General features: G+C 41.6%; 1 protein-coding gene and 1 long non-coding RNA gene across 8 annotated transcripts in view; one reads left to right on the plus strand and one right to left on the minus strand.

Annotated features, from left to right (window-relative positions):
* The window catches only part of LOC123597399, a 25,536-nt gene extending 23,809 nt beyond the window's left edge, over positions 1-1,727 (minus strand). For all 4 annotated transcript variants that reach the window (XR_006712110.1, XR_006712109.1, XR_006712108.1 and 1 more), the window contains exon 1: positions 1,525-1,727. This is a non-coding gene — a long non-coding RNA (uncharacterized LOC123597399). The remainder of the gene's footprint in view (positions 1-1,524) is intronic.
* Positions 722-13,857, plus strand: PDIK1L (PDLIM1 interacting kinase 1 like). 4 transcript variants are annotated; one of them, XM_045476162.1, is made up of 3 exons: positions 722-934; positions 3,883-4,184; positions 9,737-13,857. In XM_045476162.1, exons 2-3 carry the CDS (start codon positions 3,900-3,902, stop codon positions 10,475-10,477), a joined length of 1,026 nt encoding a protein of 341 aa, XP_045332118.1. In that variant the 5' UTR covers positions 722-934; positions 3,883-3,899; the 3' UTR covers positions 10,478-13,857. The 4 variants fall into 4 exon arrangements, with proteins under 4 accessions (XP_045332118.1, XP_045332116.1, XP_045332117.1 ...); XM_045476160.1 differs by lacking the exon at positions 722-934 and adding an exon at positions 1,294-1,432; XM_045476161.1 differs by lacking the exon at positions 722-934 and adding an exon at positions 2,223-2,429.
* Positions 13,858-15,528: the final 1,671 nt, after the last annotated feature.

Genomic DNA, 15,528 nt, shown 5'->3' on the forward strand with positions numbered 1-15,528 from the left:
AATAAGGCAGAGGTCTGTTTCCTCACCTGTAAAAACAGGATTAGTAAGCCTGTCCTTGTGAGGTTTGGTCAGGATTAGTAAAGCCAATTTAAAGACCTAACCCAGTCCCAGACTCTCGGGAGAAGGTCCATAAATAGAGGACAGAAAATAAAATGGGTAAGTGGTTGATCCTTGAGATTGGTGACAGAGATGCTTTGCACATCGTGCCAATGCACCACTGGGAGGAGGAACAGCCACTTTATTGACAAATAGTAGATGCAGAATAAATTGGCAAAGAAGGAACGGACGTTTCTGGCGGATGCTTACTGATCTGTGTAACTAACTGAATAATGGCTTGGTCCGAGCCTCTGAGTCGCTGACAGTCCCGGGCTGGCTGTCAGGCGACTGAGGGCCGGGATCTGACGGACCGCTGTCAGTCTGGCCGCGAGAGTACAGCCGTCTTCGCGGTCCATCCCGGCCCCGGCTGCCTCGGACCGCCGCCCGTCGCCGCTCGCGGGTTGGATCCAGACTCCACGCGGGGGCAGCCGCCGGGCAGGGCGCCAAGGGCCGGCACCGCCTCCCCTTCCTCTCGGCGCCGGGCAGGGCGCCCCCGACTCCCGGCGGCCGGGGCCCGGGAACAATGAGGCGCCGGGTTCTTTAAGGGAGATACCACCGCGCCGGCGGGGCAGGGGACGGCGTCCTCCCAGATGATCGCACCCAGTCCCGCGCCGCCGCCGCCTGGGCAACTGCACCGTCCGCAAACATGGCTCAGTGACTCTGACAAAAGGTGCAGCCTCCCTCCCGGCGGGGCGGACGCCAGGCCTCCCAGCTCGGGCCGCGCCTCCCCGCGGGCCCGCCGAAGAGCTCCGCGTCCCGCAGGCACCCCAGGCCCGAGCCGAAGAAGATGCACCAGGCGTTCCGCCCCAGCGACCCCCGCACACCTGCCCGCAGCTCGGTAGGTGGGAAGGGGGGCGGGGAGGGAGCGGGGAGGCCGCGCCGGGCGCGCGCACCCCCAGGCCCGGACCTGCTGCCGCAGACCATCCCAGGGGCCGCGGGCCGTGCGCGCCCGCTGCGGCTTTACGGATACCGAGTCCCGGCGTGCAGCGGCCTCCGCGTTCCCGGACCCGGCCACCCCTGCGGGGAGGGGCACTAGTGGTGCGTTCCGGGGCGCGCACACCTTCGGCGACTCCCGGCTCCTGAAAGCCTCGGGAGAGGGAGGAGGACGGCGGAGCGCGGGGCGCGCGCCCAATAAGGATGGCGCTCGGCGTCCCGGCTCGCGCTACGGAAAGCCGGAGGGGGGCGGGGCCGCACGGCGTAAGGGGGTGTGTCCGCGCGCACCACGGGGGCGCGCGCCGGTCTCTGACTGGAGGCCGCCGCGGCTGAGGCGCGAGCTGCCCGATAATGGCGGCCTGCAGAGCCCGTGAGAGGGAGAAGCGGCGGCGGCTACCCTGAGGTAAATCTGGCCCTTAAGGCCTGGCAGAGAGTCCCTGCTGCAGAGCCGAGAGCCCTGCATGCGCCTCCCTCCCCGGGAGGCCTGTCACAGACCTGTCAGCGGAGTCCTCCTAGGGAAGGCCTCCGGCCCGCACTCCTCAGGCCACCGGCCCCGGCTGCGGCCTCCCTTTCTGCCCCTGGCCTCCTGCCCAGGCTCTGGGCCTCAGCCGCCAGCCCCAGGAGTCAGGGCAGCTGCAGGACTGGCTCCTCGGGGTGAAGGGCCTCGGGAGGATCCCCTCCGGGTTTGGTCAGGACGCCGCCGAGGAGGGGGAGGGCCTGATCCTCGGCCAATGAGCGGGGCGCTGAGCCGCCGCGTCGGGCAACACCTCTGCCCAGGGCTGGCCCTTCCCGGGCCCGGCAGGTGTGGGGCCGGGCCGGCCGGCGGCCCGGCGCTGGGCTAGCAGGGCCGGCGCGAGGGTCCGGGAAGGGCCGGCCGGCCGCTCAGGTTCGCATCCAGGGATTTCATACACGCCCTCCCTCCCGCTTATTGGGGTGCCCTTTCGTGTGGGGGTACGGGCCAGCCTGCAGGCCACGAGCCACTTTGACACAGATAGTAATGGGCGATCCACGGAGAGCGGGAAAGAAAGGCTGCTGTGGACCTGGGGCACGGATTCCGTGGCAGGAAATCAGACACTAGGAAATGCAACAGGAATTTGAACGGGGAGGGGGGGGGTTCCAGTTAGAGGAAGTGGGACGAAGAAGTAATCTCAGAAGCTTTCATTTTCTTTATTAAATCTTCCCTATGGACTTAGAGTAGCTGGACCCAGTTTTTCAGGGTCAAGAGTCAGTAGCTTCTTGTACCCCCCAAACTGTACGCTATGAAGATTGCACGATCTCTTGCGCATCGTGGCCAGCTGCAAATGAGATTTGTTCCCGAAGCTCATGAGAATCTCAACATTTTTTGGAGAATGAGGTGGCATACTTTCGACTTTCTTGATACAACTCACGAGCATTTCTGGGTAGGGCCTTTGCTTCTGCCTTTAAATGATTTTTCAAGTTGAAAGATCTCTGCCAGAGAGCCCCTTCATATGGAGGAGAAGGTTTTGGTGACAAAAATGGTCTAGATCTAAATAGCTGTTGTCAAACTCAACAACAGAAAGGTAACCATATTCTAAATAGCTTGTTTTATTTTATTTTAAGTTTATTTATTTTGAGAGAGCGCGAGTGTGGGTGGGAAAGGGGCAGAGGGAGGGAGGGAGGGAGAGAGAGAGAGAGAGAGAGAAAGAGAGAGAGAAAGAGAAAGAGAATCTTTAGTAGGCTGCATGTTCAGCGCAGAGCCAGATGCAGGGCTCAATCCCAGGATTCTGGGATCATGACCTGAGCCAAAGTCAAGAATCTGTTGCTCAACCTATTCAGCCACCCAGGCGCTTGCTTTATTTTTAAAAGACCATTTTTCTCCACAAACTTTCTTTTCATTTATTTTGCAAGAAATGAGGAAATAACATAAAATTAAATTAAGGACATATACAGTTTGACAGTTTACTAAAAAAAGAAAAAAGAACAACTACACATTTTCAGTTCTATATGTAATGTGGTTCACTTTCAGTCCTTAAGCCCAAGCCAGGTGTTTGTATTTCTTTTTTTTTTTTTTTTTTTTTTTTAATTTTTAATGTTTATTTATTTTTGAGACAGAGAGAGACAGAGCATGAATGGGGGAGGGGCAGAGAGAGAGGGAGACACAGAATCGGAAGCAGGCTCCAGGCTCTGAGCCATCAGCCCAGAGCCTGACGCGGGGCTCGAACTCACGAACCGTGAGATCATGACCTGAGCCGAAGTCGGACGCTCAACCGACTGAGCCACCCAGGTGCCCCAAGGTGTTTGTATTTCTAACTGTGGGGGTTTTTTGTTTTTGTTTTGACATTTTTATGAACTTGTGTGTGTGTGTCAGCTTTAAGGAGAAGCTGGAGTTTTGTTTATCATTTTTACTTACTGATCAAGAAAAAACAAATTTTTTGGTTTGTTTTTAACAGTAATATTTTGAAGCAGTTTGTGTAAGAGGCAGTATAACGTAGTGGTTACAGTTATGAGGGTCAGAGCCAGATGACCTGGTTTCAGATCCCAGGTCCACCAGTTGGTAGCTGTTTGACCTTAGACATGTTGCTTAAACTGTGCTTTAGTTTTCTCATCTATAAAATGACCATAATAGTGTCTGCTTCAAAATATTGTTGTGAGGATTAAATGAATTTAATATTATAAAGTGCTTGGAACAGTTCCTGATACATGGTAAGTACTACCTAAGTGTTAGCTGATTTTTTATTATTATTATTAAAATATTTAGATTTGCCTAAGTTATAACAGTTACCCTTCAAGCAGTACAAACAGTGAAACAGATAACTAAATCATACATAAGAAGGTATATAAGTCAGTAAGTATGCTTAATTTCAACAGAGCAAACTTTGTTGATTTTTCCAGAAACTTTGACCTTGAAGATGGTGAGTAGCCAGCCAAAGTACGATCTAATACGGGAGGTAGGCCGAGGCAGTTACGGTGTTGTGTATGAAGCAGTCATCAGAAAGACCTCTGCAAGGGTGGCAGTGAAGAAGATTCGATGCCATGCACCTGAAAATGTTGAATTAGCCCTGCGTGAGTTCTGGGCCCTAAGCAGTATCAAGAGCCAACATCCAAATGTGATTCACTTGGAGGAATGCATCTTACAAAAAGATGGGATGGTGCAAAAAATGTCCCATGGCTCTAATTCTTCCCTTTATTTACAGGTATGTGTGGTTGAATGGGAAATAGTGACTTGAACATAGCATTGGTCAGCAAAAAGAGAAATAAAAGCGTCAGATAAACTTGTACTTTTAAATGCAGGTGTTTATATAGTTAGGAGTAGATAGGGGTCTGCCAAGAACTGAGTAGATGTTTGCTTTAAAACAAGGTTTTATTTAAACCTATGATGCAAATACCTAAAAATAACATAAGCCACCTGTTATGCCATGATACTTGCCAGTCTGCATGGGAATGGGGCAATGTAGGAACTAGAGAAGTGATTGAGATCAGAGTCTAATAAATTCATTTATTTGAAATCAATCTTTTGGGGAACTGAAGACAGAAGAAATGAAAACTCCACAATCAATAGCAGTACCCATATAGATAATTGGGCATTTCTTTATAAATCAGTAGTTTGAACAAAAGCCTCTGCTGTTTTAGAGGGTTACGTGGTTTCTTAACCATGCAACTCCAGTTAATTTTCATGAGGTATGTGGCATAGCACTTGAATGTTATTAATAGTGCTAATAGCTAATGTTTGGGTTCCTACTCAGTTCTGTGCTCTGTGCTAAGTGCTTTGAAGGCAGTTGCTCAGAACAGTCTTGTGAAGGTGGTATTATTATTATCATCATTACAAATGAAGAAACTGAGGCTTAGAATAAATAATGAATTTATTAAAGTCACCTATCTAGCAAGTGACAGAATTGGAAACTGAATATAGGAGACTATCTGACTGCTAAAACTTGTGTTCCCTTAACTTCCAAATTACTCTTGCCTCCAAATTACTTTTTTTGTAGACCTGGAGAAAGCATTAACATAGGAAAACAGAAAAGATTTGCTAGATTTTTTTAGGTTGGCTTCTGACATAGATCAAAATCTCTAGGAGGCCTATACTTGCTGCATAGAAAAGGTATTTAAAACATAGGTAGTTAAAGGCCAGACGAAAATTTCTTAAGTCCAGTCATTCTTGGAAAAAGAAATAACTTTCTAGGAGTATGTCTAAATTCAGAATTTACCATCAGGGTACAGAAGTATAATTTTAAAATAACAAAAGCTTTTGGACTAGGAACAACAAGGAAGACAAATACATTAATCTGTGTAATTAGAAACCTGCAGGTTTCATCATATGGTTAACAAATATCAATCTTGAGAACCTAATTTATATCGTAGTTTAGCATGCTCTGCCATGAAACCTCTTAAGGCAGTGACTATAAAGCCCAACTATTTAGCCTCTATTTGATTTATTATTTACATTTCTAAAAGTGCTTATTATGTCAGTTGCACTGATAGGAAATATTAGAAACAGTCTCACCACATTCCCTCTTAAAAGTGAATAGGACCTTGCTGAACTTTGCGTTGAATTTTGGAGACCAAGATATATAATCTCTCTTGGACTACATATACAAAGACGTTTAAATAAATGACTTATTGCTGATGGTATCCTTGATCCAGATCAAGCAACCTTCATAGTAACTAGGCATTAGGTGGTCTCTCAAGGCTTTAAGATGTAAAGTACTTCCAGACTTGATTCAGTGATTTTTTTTTTTTTTTTTTTAATCTAAAGCACCTTTTTATTTGTACTCTCTTACATCTTTGAAAGCTTGGTAGACCTGTGTTCGACTTGTAGCACTTTTGCTAGCTGTATGACCTTGGCTAAATAGCTCATGTCTTCCTAGCATCTGTATCTTCAGACGTAAAATAGAAATAATAATTTTTACCTTCCATGGGAGTTGTCAAAATTAGAGATGATGCAGGTATAATATTTGGCACATAGGAAGTACTCAATAGTAGGTCATTGTTAAAATTGTCTTTTCTATGGATTTATTTAGTTCACCAGACATTGATCAACACATTTAGCAAATACCTTCTCTAAATTTACGTCTGATAAAAACAATTAAATCTATAATGTGACCACAGAGTCCCTATCCCTGGCTTTCTCCATTCTTTACACGAATTTTTGTTTTTCTCTGTTTTTCTAAGTATTTTCCTTGTTCTAAAAGATTAAACCAGTTCCTAATAGCTAAAAACCTTACCTAGAAGAAAATGTAAAACAAATAATTAACAGAGGATATAGTCTCACCGTAGGAACTTAGTGGCCAGTCTGTATAATTTATAATAAGTGTCGTGAATGAGAGGTACAGGATGATATAGGAGCATATGATAGAGAACCTGACATAATTCTGGGGTTCAGGAATTATGAACTTTCAACTGAGGGATACCTGGGTGGTTCAGTTGGTTAAGCCTCTGACTTCAGCTCAGGTCTTATCTCATGGTTTGTGGGTTCGAGTCACACGTCAGGCTTTACACTGACAGTGTGGAGCCTGCTTGGGATTCTCTCTCTCTCCTTCTCTCTCTGCCCCTCCCCCACTGTCTCTCAAATATATATACATACATACACACACACAGGAACTGTTTCAACTGAAACAGTGGAAACATGAAAGATAAAGAGGAGTTAGCCAGGTGAGTGAGTGAGAAAACTTCACAGCCAGAATATCTTAAAGCAAAAAGTACAAAACATTCTAAGAAGTGAAAGAAGATAATAAGGCTATACTATACTGGGAGAGTTGTTTTAGATGAGACTGGAAATATCAGCAAGGTTAGAGGGTCCCATAGCCCATGTTAAAGAGCTTAGATTGTATCCTAAGAGATCAGGGAAGCTATTGAAGGACTTGAGCCAAGAGAACCTATGGCTGATGACATCCTCTACATGTGGAAATAAGCAGATTGGGCACTGTACTTCTATAGCTCTCAACCAGTGACCCTCAAACTATAGCCCTCAGCTAGTTTTTATATGGCCCAGATGCTAAAAATAGTTTTTACTTTTTTTTTTTTTAAGTTCGTTTATTCATTTTGAGAGAGAGAAAGAATGTGAGCGGGGGAGGTGCAGAGAGCTAGGGAGACAGAATCCCAAGCAGGCTCCGCTCTGCCAGCGCAGAGCCTCACGTGGGTCTCAGTCCCACGAACTGTGAGATCATGATCTGAGCTGAAATCAAGTCAGGCACTTAATGGACGGAGCCACCAGGCACACCTAATTTTTAGCGTTTTTTTTTTTTTTTTTTTTAATGTTTATTTATTTTTGAAAGAAAGAGTGTGGGGAGGAGGGGCAGAGTGAGAGGGGGACAAAGAAGCTTCTCGCTGTCAGCAGAGAACCCAGAGAGCCTGGTGCATGGCTTGAACTCACAAACCATGAGATCATGACCTGAGCCAAAGTCAGACACTTAACTGACTGAGCCACCCAGGTGCCCCCAGTTTTTACATTTTTAAAGAGTTTTTAAGAAAAAGAAAAAAAATGAAAAAGAATATGAAACAGAGACCTTATGTGGCTTATCAAGCCTAAAATATTTACTTATCTGGCCTTACTCTAAACCATTCTTTGAATGGTTTAGGACTCTGCATTGCTCAAAGCTATTTAGGAAGTTTGATTTTGAGAGTAAAGACAGAAGAGAGGAAATGAAGGAATGATGACGCTGGTCTTTAATCTCAGCATATTTAGTAATAGTGCACTTGGTAAATAATTGTGTGATCTGTACCTTTCTAGACTGTTCTGGCTCACTGGCAAACACATACAACAAAGAAAATGCATGCCAAAGACATCTGCAGACAGTTGCAGTTACAGCTGTTTGCCATTGGGGGAGATGGCATGAAAAGGTGCTCTTTGCTTCTGCCCTCCAAAATGACAAGAGGACGTACTAGTGGACTTAAACGTAAAATTAGCAGTTCATTCATTCTTTTAAATTTTTTTTTTAATATTTACTTATTTTTGAGAGAGAGACCGAATGCAAGTGGGTTAGGGGCAGAGAGAGAGGGAGACAGAATCTGAAGCAGGCTCCAGGCTCTGAGCTGTCAGCACAGAGCCCAACGCGGGGCTCGAACTCACGGCCCATGAGATCATGACCTGAGCCAAAGTCGGAGGCTCAACCGACTGAGACACCCAGGTGCCCCCCCAGTTCATTCATTCTTTAACAACTCTTCATCTTCCCTACTGAGCTTCTATTCAGTGGGTTTGAAAAGGACACTATGGGACAAATGCTTTCAAAGCACTGTATCTATATTTTAGAATGACAATTCATATTCAGTGAAGTAATTAATATTCTTGAATTTAAGGTAATAGAGTTATAGTTAGATAATCATAACAAATGAAATAGCAATTTGTTCTAGGTTTTCAGCTTGTATAAAAGAAATCTACAAACTCAGATTTGAATTTTTATTTCAAAATGTAAATGTTTTTTTATAAATTGGTTTTAGAAGCCTCCAGTGATTGCCAATGTATTTGCGTTCTGCCTGTAGAAGTTTATGAAGCAATAATGTCAGTCTTTATTTTTATCAGTGGCTACAGGAAGGCTTTATTTCTGTAACAACTAGTGTTCCTTGATAATTTTTCTCTTAATATCACAGATTATTTGATAGTGTATGTCCAGTGAACAAGAAAGTTATTTCAGGCCATTTAATTGAATAGAAATTCCTAATGGATGTTTATATCCCAGCTGGCAGTCTCCCAGATCTGGCTGCTGAAACTTTGACTTTTTTTTTTTAATGTTTATTTCTGAGACAGAGCATGAGTGGGGGAGGGGCAGAGAGAGAGGGAGACACAGAATCTGATGCAGGCTCCAGGCTCTGAGCTGTCAGCACAGAGCACGACACGGGGCTCAAACTCATGAACCATGAGATCATGGCCAGAGCCAAAGTCGGTTGCTCAACCAACTGAGCCACCCAGGCGCCCCAAAAACTTTGACTTTTCATGAAGCTATTAGCTAGGTGGGTAGAGTTCAGCTCCATTAACACACACACAAAATGTATAGCCAGTTGGACACTTTTCAAAATAAAGCTATTGATTGAGTGATTGATTGATTGTAAGTTCTATACCCAATGTGGGGCTTGAACTCATGACCCTGAGATAAGGAGTCCTATGTTCTACCAACTAAGCCAGCTAGGCACCCCTAAAGCTATTTAATTTAAAAAAAAATTTTTTTTAATGTTTATTTTTTTGAGAGACAGCATGAGCAGGGAAGGGGCAGAGAGAGAGGGAGACACAGAATCTGGAAGCAGGCTCCAGGCTCTGAGCTGTCAGAACAGGGTCTGATGCGGAGCTCCAACTCACCCACCATGAGATCATGACCTGAACCGAAGTCAGATGCTTAACCAACTGAGCCACCCAGGCACCCCAAGCCATTTTATTGAAGTTTAAAATAAAATGCACATATAAAAGCACTGACCAAATAAAACATTCATGGAATTTCCACTTAAAATTGGGAGTCTCCCTTAACCAGTCACTTATTTTCTATAGCTGAATTTTAATTTTTTTAATGTTTTTTATTTATTTTTGAGAGAGAGCGTGAGCAGGGAGAACAGAGGGAGAGGGGACACAGAATCCAAAGCAGGCTCCAGGCTCTGAGTTGTCAGCAAAGAGCCCGACGCAGGGCCCGAACCCACAAACTATGAGATCATGACCTGAGTTGAAGTTGGACCCTTAACCGACTGAGCCATCCAGGTGCCCCTATAGCTGAATTTTATAAACTGTGCAGATGATTGTAATCCATTTATTTTTTCCCTCTTATAGCTTGTAGAGACTTCATTAAAAGGAGAAATTGCCTTTGATCCCAGAAGCGCCTATTACTTGTGGTTTGTGATGGATTTTTGCGACGGCGGAGATATGAATGAGTATCTGTTGTCCAGGAAACCCAATCGTAAAACTAACACCAGCTTTATGCTTCAGCTGAGCAGTGCTCTGGCTTTCTTGCATAAAAACCAGATCATCCACCGAGATCTTAAGCCTGATAACATCCTGATTTCTCAAAGCAGGTTGGATACCAGTGACTTGGAACCCACACTGAAAGTGGCCGATTTTGGTCTCAGTAAAGTTTGTTCAGCCTCTGGGCAGAACCCAGAAGAACCTGTCAGTGTAAACAAGTGTTTCCTTTCCACAGCATGTGGAACAGATTTCTACATGGCACCTGAAGTGTGGGAGGGACATTACACAGCAAAAGCTGACATCTTTGCTCTGGGGATTATCATCTGGGCAATGCTGGAAAGGATCACATTCATAGACACAGAGACAAAGAAGGAACTCTTAGGGAGTTATGTAAAACAAGGAACTGAGATTGTGCCCGTTGGAGAGGCGCTTCTGGAAAATCCCAAAATGGAACTTCTCATTCCTGTGAAGAAAAAGTCTATGAATGGGCGAATGAAACAACTGATTAAGGAAATGCTGGCTGCAAACCCTCAGGATCGCCCAGATGCTTTTGAACTAGAACTCAGATTAGTACAAATTGCATTTAAAGATAGCAGCTGGGAAACGTGACACATACATTGTTTGCAAATATCTCGGATGGTATGCTGCTTATGTTTTCACAGTGATGCAACAACATAATGTGGCTGAAAAAGAATATAAAAAGCTAAACTCCACCTTCTAAGGGTTTAGATTTTATTGTGGGGTGTTTTTTTTTCATTTTTCTTAAGTCCAAGCTGGCCATTTTGTTAGTATGTTTTAAGTGTGTATTACCAATGTGGGTGTACATTTTTTAAAATGATCATTGGAAGTTTGGCAGAAAAATTCTCTAAGAGCCAAGAGGAGAAGAAAGTCCAGTTTTCTGGAAATAAGTCTCTAAGTATTTTAGACATTCCTTGTCAGTATTAGGAATTTCCATGGAAGAAGAGGTTTGCATGCTGGTAATGCAACCTTTGAAGCTTTGTAAAGGAAACATATATGTATATATTTATGTATATGTAAGTATGTGAATGTGTGCATTTTGCATTCCATATGACGAAAATGCCACTTCTGTTTAAATTATTTGATGTAGGTTTGGGTTTTTGAGATTTGCTGGTGAAATCAGTGATGAAAAATAAAAGAACCTTCCCTCATCTTCCTACCCTGTCCTTCCCTCTAATGAAATCATACCACATTTTTTATTTTTGTAATATTATACAGCTTTTTTTCAAGGCATCATTTTGGAGGGTCTGAAATTATCTAACTAAACATAAAATTAAGTGATCCAAAGCTGCTGAAGTATGTTTGAGCTCTCCAGTGCCCTATAGCTGCAGGAGTTGAATTAGCCATGCAATCATGTGGTAGCAGGTTGGCAAGGACCTTGATTCAATCACCTTCTTTAAGTAACCAAGCATTCAATTAACCAATTAAACCACTGCACTGGAACATGTCTGCACTTGAGCATCTGCAATCTGATATAAATCTGAACACAGGATTCCTCTGTTTCTGAAAACTTTGCTATATATGAACTGCCCTACTTGATATATTAATTTTTGATTTCAAGACTTTGTCTAAGCCTCAGCATAAAGTTGAAGAAATTGAAAGAAATCTACCCTCACATCGCCTGCCCTGATATGGTCTCTTGTGTAATCACTGGAATTCATTTCATTTTAGCACTAATGCTATTTTCTCTTGTCTAATTTGACACAGTAATGATAGTGATATGGTTGTGTTAAATGTTGATCACCTTTTTCTAAAGTGGGAGATGACACCTATACAGTGTGACAAATGGATAAAATATTGTGGCATCAATTATATCTTTCAAGTAGAAACATTATTGATTTTATACAATCACACTTGGTATGGTCTATGTAAAAAACCAATAGACTGTTACTCTTGAAGTTAGTTTGATTTTTAACCCTGTATGGTTGTCTCCAGTTTGTTTTCCTTTATACATGCAGATAATTAAAATCTAAGGGAAGTTTTCCTAAAACAGAATATTAGCCTTTAAGGTTAGATAGACTTTAAGACCATTGTATCTAGGTTAGTCTTTATAAAGCACTAGAATCTTTGGTCAAAGTAAAAAAAAAAAAAAAAAGTATTAGAATACTGAAATTGTTAATAGTTTGCATAGTCTCCTCGCTTTTTTTTTTCTTGAGTTTTTTTTTTTTTAATTGAAACATAGTTGGCACCCAATGTGTCTCCTCAGTTTTTTTGAACTTCTACAACTTTTGGAATTTTGCTAACATAATTTTTTCCTTAAAGTGTATTTGGGGACTAGAGAAGGTGAAAAAGCACAAAAAATTAGAGTATGTAAAATTTTTGAACTATGTGTTACTTGATCTGGAAGTTTGAAATTTGGACTGAAAGGCTTTATTGAACTAAAGCCTTTTATTATTTTTTTTAATAAACCTTTTAAAATAAAAAAATCATATACTTTTAACATCACTTTCAAGCCAATAAATACAAGAAGCTTTTTGGAAATTAGAGGTGGAAATACACTGGAACCTCATGACCATTGACCCTCTGGATCACCAAATTACTGTAACACAGATCTGGCCAAGGGGATTGAGTTATTGAAAGTGAAAAGTATTCTAGTGTCACACCAGTAAGGTGGCACTTCAGCAGAGATTCATGATGATTCAGGTGATAGCATGCCGGTGCTTCATTTGCTCTTCAAATATCTATGTGCTTAGAGTCATGGTTCCCTAAGTACATAGTTTTGGTCTTGCTTCATTTAAAATAGCTAACAATTACCTATTTTGAAAGATTTCACCTGTGAAGTGGAAATCTTTCTTTCATTGGCAGCAAAGGTATGAGGTGATCAGGAGGTTTCTTCTGGAATTTTCTCAGTCCTTGTATTCTAAAATAGCCTATGATACCAAGCAAAATGATAGTAAATTCTTTGTCTCTATTTGTTCTTTTGGTCAGGAGGTATTTATTAAGTACCTACTGTGAGCTCAGCACTAAAGGTCAGTTGATAAAAGGACAGTTTAAAAATGGTATATAACCCTACAAGCCTTTTCCAGCCAGGAGTAAGAAATAAAAGGTTAGCGATACTTGGAAATTCCTGGATATTTGCTAAAGGAAAAACGAAAGCGAGAATTTGTGCACAGTGCCTTGCCCATAATAGGTACTCAATAAACAATTATTATTCCTCAGAGTCTCTTGCCATGGTTTATAGTGTTTTATGAAATTTGTCTTAATTGAAAAAAGACCAAATATTTCAAATAAGCTCATAGGCAGCTGTGGCCAGTTAAAATATGGGGTTGTACAGTTAGTTCCTAGAATGTTATTTTGCACTAGATGTCACTTAGAAAGATGGGGTTCCTGTAGATTTTTGGTGCTAAGGGATACTTTGTCATTATGATGAAGTAAGTGTTAAGTGTCAGATAAATAGCACACTGAATAGTTCTTTCTGCTGGTCTGTTTTTTCCTCTTTGTTGTTGTTGTTGTTTTTGATTGTAAAATGTTTATCAATCAAACTATTGTAGCAGCTACAAAATAATTCACCAGCATGACAAAATGGTCAAAAAAATAAGTCATCAGCACTTCAAAAATGAAAGCAACTTTTGAAATTTTCTTTTAAAATTGTCAAATATATTTTATGAAGAATTTATAAAAGGGGGAAATGATTGTAATTTATTGTTCATGACTGTTTTTTTTTAAATAAAGTGAGTTTCAACAACAAAAAAAAACCCTGAAATTCTATATTGCTGATTTGGTGGCTCTGTATAGTTCTGTAGTGCTTTACTTCATGAACATAAAATAGAGGGTATAAAATTTGAAACAATGTCATTTTCAGCCTTATCTATGAAGTGAAACTTTCTGTAATAGAAGCTATTACTGAGGAAAAGATGATTGGATTATAGGAATTTCAGCATTTCAAGTTCTCTAAAATTTTAATGCTTACTCTCTTGCTGTATTTGTCAGAAGAACTTATATTGCCTGAAATAAATGTTTTTTTCCATTAATCTTTCTATCTCCTTAAGCCGAGGATGCATCCCAGACTCAGAATGAAGTACAGTAAATGTACCAAGAGGAAGTCATTTTTCAATCCATAACTTGAAACCATGGTTTCCTTTCTATAAAGTCATCTGGCCCGCTTTTTTTCTTTTATAGGTTTTATTGTGTATGTCTTCTCCAGAATAAACAAAGTACTGAGGATACAGTGCACTTAGTGGCCCAATAGACCAGCAGAGGGAAAAACTGGAGGCAGGAAACATTAATGCTACACGTGATCCAGCGGCAAGTAGGAACTTAGGCATCAGGACTTGTGGCTGCTTCTGACTCTGCCACCTTCTCCTGGCATAACCTTTGTACACAGGCAAATTTTGCTTTCTGTTTTGAGACTAATTTTTTAATTAAATCTTAAGCTATAAATATTTGTATTTACTAGCTTGTTTGTAATCCCTTGCAGTTTACAAAGAGCCTTCACGTGGTTTTTAACATATCTTTGCAGTGGGTTTTACTTAAAATAGGGGCTGGTTTCTTGATGAAGAAATTAATAGTAGGACACCAGTTAGTGAGGTAATGGTAAGGGTTTTAATGCCTAATCTCAGACTCCAGCTGGAGTTTTCTCTAATAACAAAGCTTTATCTTTCTCACTGAAAATGACCCCTGGTTGTTTTGGTCTTTAAATTTAAATGTTGCTCTCTTAGCCAACCAATCATAGATGTCCTCTAAAATGCAGTGTAATGATAGACAGTTGGTTTGTGGTTAGATAACAACTTGAGAAAACCTAGCACACCTCTTGAGGGCACAGTGCTGTCTTGCGTCTTTTAAAGGCAGTACTTTCTCTTTTGTAATGATTTCTCATTGGTTAGAAGAGAATTGTAAAAAAAAAAAAAAAAAAAAAAAAAAAAGATGTCTTTGACTTCACTCTTTCGGTTCCTGTTCAGCCCTGGTATTTCAAGCTTAACTTGTTCTGAGCAGAATTAGGTAACTTGGTATTACTAAAGGCATCATGGCCTAGAGGCTGAAGCACAGGTTCACTGTAGCAGATCTCCTACCGAACACTCGCTTTTGCAAATACCTACATAATATGTGGCATTGGGCAAGTCACTTCGTTCTGAGCCTTAGTTCCCTTATCTGTAAAACTGACATGATGTATTTACATTTCAGAATTTTTGTATGGGTCAGAGATAATACACAGAAAGTGCCTGGCATAGTATCTGGTACATTAACTTCTCAAGTCGTCGCCATTATTGTTAACTGGGTTCTGATTTTGACAATATGTTGAATGAATGAATGGGTTCCCAATAAGCCAGTCTTCAGCTGTGGCTTTGATTCTTCTCCCCTTTGGGATAATGTTATGAAGGCATTACTTCCCTCAGGAAAATGTTTGCCTGTAATTTCAGGGGAAACTTTGGGGGTGATGGGTACGTTCATGGGTTTCATACATAGAATTCACCAAACTATACACTTAAATTTACGCATTTTATTTTACATCAATTATACTTCAATAAAGCCATTTAAATTTTTAAAACACTGATGCCTAGGATCCATTTCATATTAATAAAATGAGAATTTCAGTAAGCAGGGCATGCATGTTAATATTTTTTAAGTATTAGTAATTCTAATGTGAAAATAGGTTAAAATAGTGCAATTGAAACAATACTGCTCAGACTGTGGGATAGGCAGAA

This window comes from Leopardus geoffroyi, chromosome C1, assembly GCF_018350155.1.
Source record: "Leopardus geoffroyi isolate Oge1 chromosome C1, O.geoffroyi_Oge1_pat1.0, whole genome shotgun sequence".
NCBI classification, from domain to species: domain Eukaryota; kingdom Metazoa; phylum Chordata; class Mammalia; order Carnivora; family Felidae; genus Leopardus; species Leopardus geoffroyi.